A 13,174-nucleotide genomic window follows, 5' to 3' on the forward strand; every position below is an offset into this window, starting at 1 on the left:
GTGTTACCTGGACAGATTTTTGGCTGCTCAAAGCAAGAAGAATTCTGCACCTTGTCACATGCAGCTTGCAAGTGTGTTCAAAGGCGAATTTTAGTAAAGTTGCTCAAGAACGTAAGTAGCACATAACAGGATAGTCCTCTTCGGAATAGAAATGGTAGGAGCATAGCACGTTCTGCTGTTGCTCAGTGGGAGAGAGAAACTCCTGCCTGCCTTGGTCTTTGAGCTCCTGATTTAAAGAACTGGCATCCCTTCCAATATTGTCCTTATGGCTAAACTTGGCCCCTCGACAGTCCAGCTAGAGGTGCAAACGTGGAATTCCAGGGATGATAAGGGAGAATGAGAGCAGAGCTGCCCCGCACATTTTGCTACGTGGAATACATTCTGCTCCCCCAGGATTTTCACAGGGTTCAGGTTTTCATTTTGATAAGAACACTTTTGAGTGTTATTGTAATAATTCTTTGAGCCTTATTTTCTCCCTTACATTTCTTCTTTTCACTTTATCATCTCACTTCCTCCATTCTGTTGTCTTTGACGCTGCTGTATCCTTTGATAATTTTTCCACTGTACTTTTATACTTATTTTCCATTCGCTTTGCTTTTCTTTATTCTCTAAACTATTTTTTCCTTTCCCATTCTGACTCCATTACTATCATCATGCTTTTTTCTTCCCACATTCCTGAATTATCTGTTATCAGTCATTTATGTTGATTATTACCAGTGTTTCTTCTTTTTTTCCTGTTAGTTCCTCTCACAAGATAAAAACATACCAGGGCACGTATGTATATAGTTGCTTTCTTCTAACCACAAGACCTATTGCTCATTCCAAAGAGGCTTCAAAGCATTAAATCAATACAAGATGCTGTGGCTTGTTTAGGTCAGCAGAGACTCCCTTTGGAAAATATATTGTTTAAAGCATCATTCAACTATAAAGCAATCTAATAATTGCATTATAGTAAACCTTGTTGACTAATTTTTTAATGAAAGCAACTATTATTAAAATCGATGTTTTCTTGAAAAGCCTTCGAAATCTTGGGAAAACCCAGAACTCCTTTTGCCTGGAACTGTTGTTCTTGAAGCTCAGTTTGTTCCGTCCTTTGTCATTCCTGCTTGCTTTGAGGCCACCGCGAGCACTGAGAAGCAAGAGCTGCTGCATTGTGGTCGGAGGGGCACAGCACCAGGAAGGCTGGGATTCAGCACATCCCCTTCTGCCCCAGGGAAACATGCACTGGAAGTCCAGAGAACTGGAAGGGAGACAGAGCAGACCGCATTTTTCTGTGTCTGAGCCACCCTTGTGGTGCTGCTGCCTGCGCCTGCTGCTCTTCCTGGGGAAGGGGCAGAAGCGCCTCTTTATTTGCTTACGGTGGTTCGTCGGGGCTGTGCTGTCACCTGCGTGCAGAGTCATTTGCAAACAGGCTGTACCGCTGGGGAGCACAAATGTGTTTTTTTTAAAACCCGAAGCAGATTTATAGTCTGGTTTCCTGTCAGATCTTTGCATTTTCCTTCTCCGCCCCTCCCAGCCTCTGACACACTTTTTCTTACTTTCTGTGTTGCTCTTTGCTCGTTCCGACACCAGTGCGCTCGCTTCCTTCGTTCCTGATGCTCCCTTAACTTTTAGCGCTTTAGAGGCCAGGGGGTGTTTTGCTCCTTGTGTTTCCTTTGCTTTTCAACACCTGCAGAGCATAAATAACCTCTCTGAGAGTCCCGCAGAGACGCTGGCAATTGCATGGAGGCAACGTAGGGAGTTGGAGCCTGCAGCAACTGCAGCAAGAGCGCCCGGTCACCCATGAGCGCCCAAGGTAAGGAAAGCAGCTGGCGGGTCAGCCCCACCTCGCTGCTGGCTGGGACAGCACTTGAAAGTGGAACTCGCAGTGATTAGAGTCACCTGCTTTGTGCTCATTTTCAAGAGTGTGTTTCTTTGAAAACAGTTGCATTCGCGCCTTCCTCGCCATCAGCAGCTCTGGTTGTACTTTGCAGGCGCGGACGCTTGGAGCTCGGGGTTCGGTGAGGTGAACAGGCTGTAGCTGGAGATGCAGGCGTGTTCTTTACAGCAAGTGTGCGTTGGGAAGGAGGGTTGAATGGGAGGTGTGGAGCGGGGAGATGAAAGGGCTGATCCTCAGCACTGGTCTCCAGGGAATTTCTGGTTCCACCCATAGTGTGTTGTGCGCTAGCCTTTTTCTTTAAATCTCTTTGCTGGGGCTTTACGCTTCCCGTTAACTAATAAAATCTTTCTTCTTTGTTTTTTTTTTATTTTCTCTTTTAATTTGTTCTTCTCACTTGATTACTTTCTCAACCCTATTATATCTTTTACTATCTTTCTATGCCTGTTTCTCATCAAGCTTATTTTCTGTGTGACTAATGTTCCCCTAGTTCATACCTTTCTTTTTCCTCTGCTCTCTCCTCCTTGCCTGTGCAATAGACTGTGCATCCTCCCCCGTGGTCTTAATTTTTCTCTCCTTCCCCTCTGTCAGTTCCTTCTCTGTCTCGTGTTCCCCTTTCCTATTCCTGCTCACACGCACCCCTGCTCCATCTGCTTTCTCATGCACACAGCGCTGCCCTGCTCAGTTAATTTTGCACAGCGGTGTTGCCTCTGCACTGGGTTGTCCTTGCACACGCCTGCTGCTCTCCTGCCTGCCCCTTTCATATGCAGAATTTGCATATTTACAGGTTTGGGGATACATCCCAAAATACAAGACTTTTCTACTTGCATAGCTTTCTTCCAGTTTTCAGGCTCGTATTTAGTCATTCACAGCCAATAACCCCTGTCATCCTGCGTCTGTTTCTTTCTGTCTCAGAATTTTCTAACACCTATAACACACTATAGCTTCCCCTGTACTCACAAACACAGCCTGCCCTGACTTGGTGTATTCTGTCCCTCTCTTTCTATCATCCCACTCCTTCCTAAGCCCTCACCGCAACTCTCCACCAGGTTTCTCTGTCTGTTTTTATCTTGATGTTGCATTCATATTGGAACTACTGGTGCATGTGGACTTACCCTGTGCTGTCTTAGCATCCCCACCAAGTACCTGTAGGGGAAGCGGAGGAAGTTTTGCAGCCTCGAGCTCCTTTTTCCTTTGCAGCGTTCGCAGGCTGCAGCAGAGTCAGAGCCCAGTGATGGGACTGAAGGGAGGAGCAAAAACGGGAGAGCGAAGTACAAAATGGCTTTGGAAAACTCTAAAAGTAATTGTAGGCGATCATAAGCACTTTTACTAAACGTAGTGAAGTTTTCATCTTCCTGTCCCACAGCAGAACTTCAGGTCTGACACTGGTGTAGTGTTTGTCCCGTTGATTCCTATGGGATTTCAGATCTCAGAGGCAGAGGTTCTCAACTCTAATGCTGTAGTGGGAGTAACTTTACTTCTAGGATATGGCAGCAGCTCATTTCTTGTATACCAGATATACTGGTGAGTCACCAAGACTGGGCATGGCTAAAAAGTGCATCCAAAGACAATAACCGGTATTATTCCTTAAGTTTGTAAGCTTTGAACCAGATGTGACAAAGAAGTACGTATCTTTGATGAAACCTTTTAGTCTCACCTTCTTAAGCAGGACTATTCAGACTGAAGATTTATTTCTAGGAATGTTCTGATGTGGGCTTTTGGGGACTGAATAAGGATCACATATTAAACTCACTTGAATTAATAAGAGAATTATTATGTGGGAGAATTCTCTTAGCAGCCTGTGCTGCTTTCTCAAATTGTCCATCTCCCTATGAGTGAAAGGAGCTTAAATTTCATGTTTGCAATTATAATATATTCTTTCTGATTCAGAGCTAGCAAACTGTGGCCTTTGGGCTGTGAGCATTCTCTTCTGAATACAGAAGCGGGTACATTAAAATATCTGTGTCTTTTGGATCTTGTGAAAAGTCCACAAGCCTATAACAATAAAATAAGAGCTGTCATTTTATGACTCTGTCTTACTCTGTTACAGCTCATCTTGTGATGTGAAAAGCTCCTGTGTTCGTTTTAGTCATTCTGCAAGACTTGTATGATGAGTTTGTGCTTTGTTTTTTTCGGTGTTCTGGGCCTTCATTACTGGTTCTTTTTGTAAGGCCTTGATATCTCCCAGAAATAAATTGACTGAGGCAACATCTCTCCCTCTCCCTCCCTCCTCCTTCTTTTCATTATGATAGTTTGCTGTCTGAGTTGAACGTGGCCATTGCCAAAGTCAGGTTGTGGAAGTTGAGAGGGGACCTGGAACCAGAAATTCAGGGAATGTTTGTCTAGTTTCTTGAGTCATGTAACCTGGCAACTTTCCATCCTCCCCAGCGAATTGCTGTGTTGGGAGGCCAACCCCAAAACAGAAGTTCACAACAACATGTTTGATTCCCTGTTCTTATGTGAACAGTTGCTTCCAATTAGATTTAACTCTGAATTAAGAGAAAAAAATAAGCTTTCAACGTGGGCAAAGAGAGAACCATCTGACTGCAGGTATCTGTTTAAAGGCAATTCGAACCTTCTCTAGAAGGATGCATCCCAAATAACTGGGATACACTGAAGAAATCTGAATGGGATATACCAGCTTACCTTGGTTTATATACTGTTTCATGGTGAAATTTCCCATCAGATCAATATAATGATTGCTCACAGAGATCCTTATTTCTCCCAATATTAATCCTGTATTACTGAGAACAAGCTGCTCACTTTATACCAGATATATCAGCTCTCTCTCTGATATTGAAATGCATGTTTCATCAAATGCAAACATTTCGCTTAGGTGTGGTCATTAGGTTGTATAACCGTTGGTGGAATCTGACCTATGGCAGCTTTCTTTTGGAGTAGCCTCCATAGCAAGCTAAACTGAAAAGAACAAGGAATATGGGACCAGGTCTTGTGACTTTCAAACTGGAGGGTAAAACCAGAAACCTCCCCAAGTTTAGTGGGGTTTCACTACTGATATCAGCAGGAAAGTGATTTTTGTGCTGGCTGTTTTGTCACTGCTGCCTGTAGGATTTGTGTTCTCAGATACTGAGAATACAGTATCTGCAGTTCCTTTTTCAGAACAGATGATGGGGCTTTCTCAGTTGTACATGTAATAAGATTCTTCTCCTCCCTTCCCCCAAACTCTTTAAGTGCTGCCTTCACCCTCTAGTCTGGGTCAGTTATTTAATGGCAATGAACATTTTCAGGAAGGTAACCTTTCTGCTTGTGATTCGTTCAAGGACTCTGGAATTATAATGGTTGCTGTCAAATGTATATAATTGGTCTCGGTGGCACACATCCAACGAGTGATAAAAGCCTCTTTCTCTCTACTTCTTTAGTCGCTATTCTCTCCCCATCTTACCCTCTCGCTTTTGCTCCTCTCGGGCAGCAGGAGATGCCGTGGCAGTCTGTTTAAACTGCAGTCTGACCGAGCGGCACATCTGCCATGTACCCCATCGCAGTGTGTCCTGGCTGCGGGCACTGGGTGATCCCTCACATGGAGGTTTCCACACTGACTTTAGTTAAACATAAAGGTCTTTTCTGAACTTTGATTTTGAACATTCCTCTTCCTTTGTCATCTTCTGCCAAAACCCTGGCCTCTGGGAATAGCGTTAGTTTGCGAGTGCCACAAATTCACATGCTTAATGATCTACAGGGAGCGCGTTTAACATTTTACCAGCGGGTAAGGCCTTTGTACTTTTCACACAAAAGGTATACACAGTGTTTTTTTTCACTGCTCATAAAACTACATAACTAATAGCACCAAAAGTTGGCAACATGTTGTGCGTTGTCTGCTATCACTGCTGAACACGTAGTGGAGAGAATATTCTTACCTATTTTATCTTCAGTGCTGGATGGGGCATTACTTTCTAATGCTGTCTGCTTCAGGGGATCTGTTCAGCAACTCAAGAGGAAAGAGAAATTTGTCAAATCTCACTGGAAATCTATCAGAGGTGTCAAACGAAATGCTATAACATTCGGGTTTTGTCAAAAGGATAAATGTATACACAGCTGTGTATATGATATTATTTGTAGTAATTGTTGCCTCAGTGAATTTGTCTGTGTGAAGTAACACTGTGTAGTATTAATGGATACGTTTGCTCTGGTCCCTGAGGCCAGTTTGGCCTTATGTAAAGATGTTTGTTATTTGCCCACATCTGATGGTCAGCCCTGGGTTTTGTATAACGGTTATGAGGAGGAATACAGCTTCGTTGTAACCAAAGAAAGGATTCCCACTGGCCACCTGAGCGCTGGTTGTTTGCTGCTAAGTTTTCCTCAGGTTATAATTGAGGCATTGAAGAGTAAATTTAACATAAGGTCTCCATTTAAAATGAGAGAAGGATTTTTTCCCATTCGTATGAGGAAAAAACTGCATGCTGGCAGCACATATATGGTTATCATTAGCAGTTAATGGATTGTTTCCACTTCGTTTTTACAGCTCTGTATGTATATAAACATTTCTAATCTAGCTGTGCCCATACTTGAAATCAGGATGACTATGCTTAATAGGTTGTTACACACATTTAATATATTTGAGCACAAAAGTAAGTTCTGCCAGGTTTCAAAATGTCAATAAAGAAACCTTTCGAGTGTTTCCATTTGTGAATTCTGAATCGTGAGCAAACCGGGCAAACACCTGAAGTTTGCTTCAACTCTTTGTCTAAAGATCACACCAAATACGTTTAATTCTCAAACTACAATTTGACTGGTGGTTGAGTCTTTTCTCCTTGATCATGAACTGAAAGGTTATCACATTTATAAGATCATTTGAAGGCTTCTGGCTTTGAACATCTCAATTAAAATACCAGTGACTTTTACCAATCACTGACTTTTTCTGAATCATACAATCATTTAGGTTGGAAAAGATCCTTGAAGATCATCAAGTCCAGTCATTAACCTTAGGCTACCCAGTCTAACACTAAACCATGTCCCTGAGCACCATGTCAAGGTAGTTTCCGTTCCATATGCTTTTCACAGTTTATAATGATGTATTCACTAAAGACTGAAAATAAAGAATTCCATCAATTTCTTCCAACTTCTTCACTGTTGCTGAGCTAATTTTCTCCTGGTGAAAACAACAAGCTTAAGATAAGACTCTTCTCTGCTACTACACTGCTAATCTGCCTTCCCAGTTCCTGCCAAAACAAGCCAGAATAAATCTCACTGTTTAATTGTTTAAGAAGATTTTGGGTGTGTTTCATCCTTCCAGTAACATATTCCTGTTTTTCTAGTTACATATTATTCAGGAAGACCCAAGACTAACAAGTTTCATTGTAGAAGGTTTAATTTCCTTCTGTCTTTTATTATCTCATTTTTGGAATTTATGCCGTGAAAGATATCAGTGCGGTGTGAAACAAAAACATATTTAACCTTTTGTGCTAGGAGAGAAAAAAAAGTGTGTTTTTCTTCTGCTTTACTTGTTAGGAAAATAGTGAAGGGATATTACATTTCCTCTAAGGCTGGAAACACTGAATCAGATTTTTGCTTTGTTTTTAATCTGCAAGTCTGTTCTCTGAAGGAAAAACGGTGCTTGGGCATTTTCATATGGAGTGTTAGAATACAGAACGATGTTTTTGTGACTTGCCCATATGTAGAGTGAGAGCGGCATCCAGGTGCTTTTGCCGGATTAAATGATGCTGACAGCAACACCTTCACAGAGTCTCTGAACAACTGGGGCTGCACATCTGGGAGAGCAGCATCTGGCTCGAGAGGTGCTTCAGAAGCCGTGTGAGAATACGGTATCAGGAAGGACCGAGCTTTGTCACCTGCAAAGAGCAGCTGGGAAATGGTGGGTCTAAGGCAGAAGTGGTCAGAATTTGAATGCCACTTTGAAGGCTGAGAGTTCAATGACAAGCTCCTGTAGCACTTTCTGCAATGCAGAAAAATGCAAACTCATTGCAATTGCATCATTAGAGTGTGATAACAGTACATAAATCCAAAGCTATTTGGGCAGAGTAGTATTATAAATATTGGATGCAAACCTATTAAATAGCTAATGCCATTAGCACAGACCTAGGCACAGCTTCTGCGCAAAGGGACTGGATGGGTAAAGATAATTTGAACATTCAGCTACTGTGAGGAGAGAACATGAGAAAAGGCAGAGGGTGGTTTGTTCCCGTTATTCTGGTCCTCACGGGACATCCCGAGTCCTCTCTGCCTTCAGTCTGACCCATTTGTCTGACTGAACTCACTTGTCTCATTTGATGTCTCCTTTGCCCTTCCTCTCCGATTCTGATTACCATCCTGTATAGGGCAGTTCCACCAGGTGAGTGAAGTTAACTAATCAACTTCTCTCTGTACAGCATGATTTAGACCCGAGGGTGTCTGTCACCTCCAGCTGGTGACTGATCCTAAGGAAAATGAAGCAACACATCAAGCACAGCAAATAAAAATCACGAGTGAAGGCAGAGACAGGCCATTGTGCTTAAGCACGGTTTCTGGACCTCACTGACAAAGTCATATTTTCATCTGAGAGATTCTTCCACTTCTTTTCCCTTCTCTTGTGGAGGATGCTTAACATCCACAGTCGCTGGAGTAGGACGGGTTGTTGTGCCGTGTCGCGGACAACGTGGTCCAACGTTGGTCCTCTGGCCCTGCAGGTAGAGCCACTGTGTGGAGATCCAAGCATCGGTGTGTTGTGCAATGCCATGTCCTGGTGTTCTGTGCCACCCTCCCCATGGGTACAGCGGGTCACTTCCCACCTTCCTTCCCTCACGCAGAGAGAGCATGGCTTGATGCGTAACTTCTGCTTTCCATCAGTGGTAATGAAGAAAAGCCGGTTTTGTCACGTTGCGGAGCAGTAAGCTTTTCTAACGCTGCAGTCACATTCTTAGATGTTTCAAGCTTTCAAGTCACTTCAGGGAGCGTACAAGAATGAGGTTTCCCACCCATGTGTAACTAGGACCAGCACTAATAAAGCCCTTTTCACTCTAGGAAATATCGTCATTGAGAGCAACCAAGGGGCATGGCCACACAGAGTTACTCCAAAAGCTTTTCTAGCAATCCAGGAATTATTAATAATTACTCTCTCTCAGGACAGGTCCTGTAAACACTTCCTCCCACACTAACTTACTACGAGCAATTTCAGTGTGAGTATAAGGAGAAAGTACAGTGTTGTGGTTACTGTAGTTCATCAGAGCTCTCCCACGGTACTTGCCCACTTCTCACCGAGTCCTCTCTTCCGTGATCTTCTCTATCTTGTGCTCCCTCACCGAGGCACCTCGTGGATCAACAGCAGCAGAATGCCTGTCCCTGCCTTCACCCCGTGTTGCTGGGCAGGAAAATGTCCTTATGGAACCCTCCCAGATGGGCATGTGTGGGCTCAGACAGACCAGAGGTCCTGTCCTCTCAACAGCTCCCAAGAGGAGATGCCAGAGGTGGGGGACAGAATTTCACCCAGTGCCACCCACAGCCGTGCTGATGCCAGCCTAGGGCTACCTTCTAGGAATGCTAATAACCAAATAAATGGATGCATTTGCTATTTTAAAAAGGTTTTTAAAATTCTACATGTGCTTCCTTTAAAAAAAAAAATTCCTTTAATCTTTCAGATGTTTGCAGTGCCCTGGAGAATTCTATGAGTTCTTTTCTCAGTTGATGAGTGTATTGCTCGTCTAGGATGTGAAACACTGGCTTGGGTAGCCTATGACAAAATAGGACTTTGAATTCAGATCCAACTTGCTCTTTCTTGCTTCTGTTTCTAATCCAGAGTAAACTTTATCTACTATTCTTTTGTAATTCGCATGATGCCGCATCATGCCAGAGTAATTACTGCCGTAGAAGATAGGAGCGTGTTACCGTCAAGGAAGGAAACCTGTCAACGCAGCACTTAATTCTTAAAAGATCTGAAACCAGAGTGGAGGAAAGCAGGAGTTAAACTGGCTCCTGCATAACAGTTGTTTTGCTTTACGCTTGACATTCCATCCCTGTGCATAATTCCTCAGTCTCATCTTCCATGGTAACTTTGTTAGCAATGAGATGCTAATTAAATTTCATATTTATGATTAGAAAATAAAATCATTGGACCTTTTTTAAATAGATTTTTATGAGTTTTGGCTCCGTTAGCTGAGTCAGCAGTATAGATCCTGCAAGGCTGAACTTACCGGCTTTGGAGATAAAAGAAGATAAATAGAGCAAAGATGGAAGGAGAGTCTAATCTAAAACCTCATATAGTTTCTAAACTATGTTAATTTTTGAGCATAAGAAAAATAACTTTGGGTTTGTTCCTCATAGAAATAGTCACATAGAATGACCCTTCTCTAATTATGTCTCGGAGGGTTCAAAGCTGAAAATTTCATCTCATTCTTAAAATCTCAATTGTAGATGGAGATAATATGCTGAAGAGATTGATGCATCAGCAGTGTTTACCATCACCTGTTAGCTAGCAAAGTATTTATTTCATGGGTTCAGAAGGGTTAGAATTAACACACAACTGCCCCCTTCCCGGTGCAATGTGTACTACTGGAGAGTTGGTACAATACCGGAGGATCACAGCTATTTAAATACTGCTGCCAGACGGATTTATAGGTACTATATAGAGCAGTTTCCTATTCATATAAAAATTAGCACCTCACAAAGCTTTAAAGGTCCATTTTTCAAATAATCAGCATTTGAAGAATGCTCCAGTTGAGAAAAGGTTTTTGAAAGCGCTCAGCTTCAGTTTAAGTTTGTAAGGAAGACCTGATTTTTCGAAGTGCTTAACGCTCAGCAGCTCTGTGATTCATAGCGCTATCTTATCCCACACTTTGAGGCAAGTCTTGCAAAAATCCACCCATTTGTTTTGATGCCTGGACGCCACCTACGCTCTTTGAAAACCTGACCCTAATTACGAGTTGTGCCCTTGAGTATCAGCAATGAGAAGCAGGGAAAATCAATCCTCACGTGTGGGGTGGTCATACTGCATGTAACCTTACTTCATGCACAAATACAACTCTGCATTTAAAACAAATGCTTTTTTGCACATTCTGCAAATGCTTTTGTTGTTAGCTGGTGATACTTTGTGCTCGGAGGTACAGTTAATGCAGATAGCACATAAGGAGTTGTTATGCTTCAAGGCACAAGTTAGGAGAATAAAACAAAATTTCCACTGATTCTTAGTTGGTTGCGGTGCCTTACCACCCTTGGTTGCATCTTCTCCTAAAGATCAGCATTTGTGTGCATATAATCCTGCAGATCTTGCTTTTGTAATGTTGTTTGTAGATGCTGTTTTAGCAGCAGCTGCCTGTGCTCAAAGACCAGGATGCTCAAATAAAGAGAGTAGTTCTGGCATCACTTTACAGTTGCTATTTCCACAAATGTTTATTTCCACAGTCAGCAGAGGATTCAATAAAATCCTCATATTTCTCCTTGCGTTGACTCGTGCTCAAGAGCCACACTCAGGTGAAGATGCGTTGTCAGATTTCTTGCTATTCTAGGACTTTGCTTCATTGGTCTTTTCAAAAAATACATGTTAACCATGAACTGAACTGGCCAGAGTTTCCTGATGAGAACCTTGTTTAGTCTCTTCCAGTGGTTGGTTAATTCTTCTGGGTTAAGTTTTCCACATGAAAGCTTCACAGCAATCTTTTCTATATCATCAGAGCAATGGACTTAGTTATGGAGAAAGCAACGGAAGATACTTAATTCCTCCTTGCTGTGCTTTGAAGGTAGGAAATAGATAATTGCCAAGTATTTGGTATTACCTCTTCCCCAAGACAGCAAAACAAGATCACAAAGAGTTTCCCACCGACGGAAATAAAGTGCAGTCCCATTAAGTAAAGAATCAGAGAATTTTTGCTTTAAATTGCTATAGAAGTGACTCAAGCGAGCCCTCCAGAACGATGAAAAGTGACTTGTGTCTGTTTTTCAGAGGTTGCTTTCCTGTTCTTAATTGCAGGCCTTGAAGTGATGGGGAATTGTGAATGAACCCCAGTTGTATTATCTGCAGAAAGGGGGACCTGTTTGAGGTTCTCCTCAGGTCTCTCCTGCTCTGTGGCTCTGAAAGCGCTTCCTCTAAGACTTTCCTTTGCAATGGTGTCACATTTGAAAGTTGCCCACAACCTCTGTTCAGAGGAAAAGGGAAGTAAAGCAACCCCCAGCACCTTTCTGTCTGCTATATATAGACAGTAAGTTTGAGAGAGAGGACGGTGGGTGTATGTTTCCGCAGCTACGTGACACAGTCCCACAACAGTGGTAGAAGAGAGAGGACACAGGGCGAGAAGAGGAAGAGGTGACCAGAAAGCTTAAGTGGGAAAAATCTATGCAGATAACACGTGAAAATAGAATTCTAATTTCCCATAGTAAAGCAGCGAGCTCCTTCTGATTCCTGGGGAGGTTTTGTCTTTCCTAGGCCAGGCCGCTTGTGTTCTGCTGGAGACCTTCTCTGGTCAGATGGCATCCAGGTGTCTTCTGAGTGTTTGGTGCTCTGCTGGCTGAGATGTTCATGCAGCTTCAAGCAAACGTACAAGGATAGAGGATGTTGTCAATGAGCAGAACATCCAGGACTAGGGCAGTCTGCAACTAGGAGTGAAGTTTACTTTTTCCAATGACTTTGAGGGGGAAAGATAACAGGTCCTTGCTATATAAGGCATGTATGTCGTGCTTCAAGCCACAAACTAGCATGTGCAAGGCAGCAGTCTGGTCTTTAAAATTAGGGTCTATTTTCAAGTAATAGTTACAAAGAGGTGATAGATGGAGTAAGGTGTAGATATCTGTTCTATCTGACACTGTGCGTTTACATAAAATGTACAAAATGTGTACTTGAATCATAGCAGTCGTCACCCTTAGGAGAGTGGGCAGAGTTTGATTCAACAGAATATATTGTTAGCAATTAAGAGCTAAATGTGAATGGATAAGACTTCACAGAGCTACTTGGGGAGCCATTACACCTTTGCACGGTGCATTTAAGATACTGAACTGAATCGTATTCTCATCACAATCAATGCATGCTGCTGTTATAATGCAGTAAACAGTTGCATGTGAGCTACTTTTTATGTGCTTGAAGTAGTATTGTTTGTCATGATTGATCTTTCTATTAGGATTATAAGACTTGCATTCCTGTTTGTTCATTCTCTGTGTTTTGACCAACTGTAGGATTCCTAATATAGGGTCCTGTCTTACTTTCCTGTCATGTTATAAAGCCTGCTACACGGATTATTATTTTCAAACTTTCTTCGGCCAGGGTGAATTACAGTGAGATTATCTGACAGTGTTCGAGATTGGAGTGTAACCTTTTTATTTTGTAAGCATGACCTGCGCATTTACTGTCAGTTGTTGCTGAAT

General features: G+C 42.5%; 1 protein-coding gene across 5 annotated transcripts in view; it reads left to right on the forward strand.

Annotated features, from left to right (window-relative positions):
- Nucleotides 1–13,174, forward strand: part of CARD11 (caspase recruitment domain family member 11) — a 45,368-nt gene continuing 32,194 nt past the window's right edge. For 2 of the 5 annotated variants that reach the window (XM_065851114.2, XM_071814951.1), the window contains exon 1: nt 130–1,795. In XM_065851114.2, the coding sequence (XP_065707186.1) occupies nt 1,783–1,795 (13 nt within the window). In that variant the 5' untranslated portion in view covers nt 130–1,782. The other 3 variants (XM_071814954.1, XM_071814953.1, XM_071814952.1) reach the window with 3 other exon arrangements.

Source organism: Patagioenas fasciata, chromosome 15 (genome assembly GCF_037038585.1).
Source record: "Patagioenas fasciata isolate bPatFas1 chromosome 15, bPatFas1.hap1, whole genome shotgun sequence".
NCBI classification, from domain to species: Eukaryota; Metazoa; Chordata; class Aves; order Columbiformes; family Columbidae; genus Patagioenas; species Patagioenas fasciata.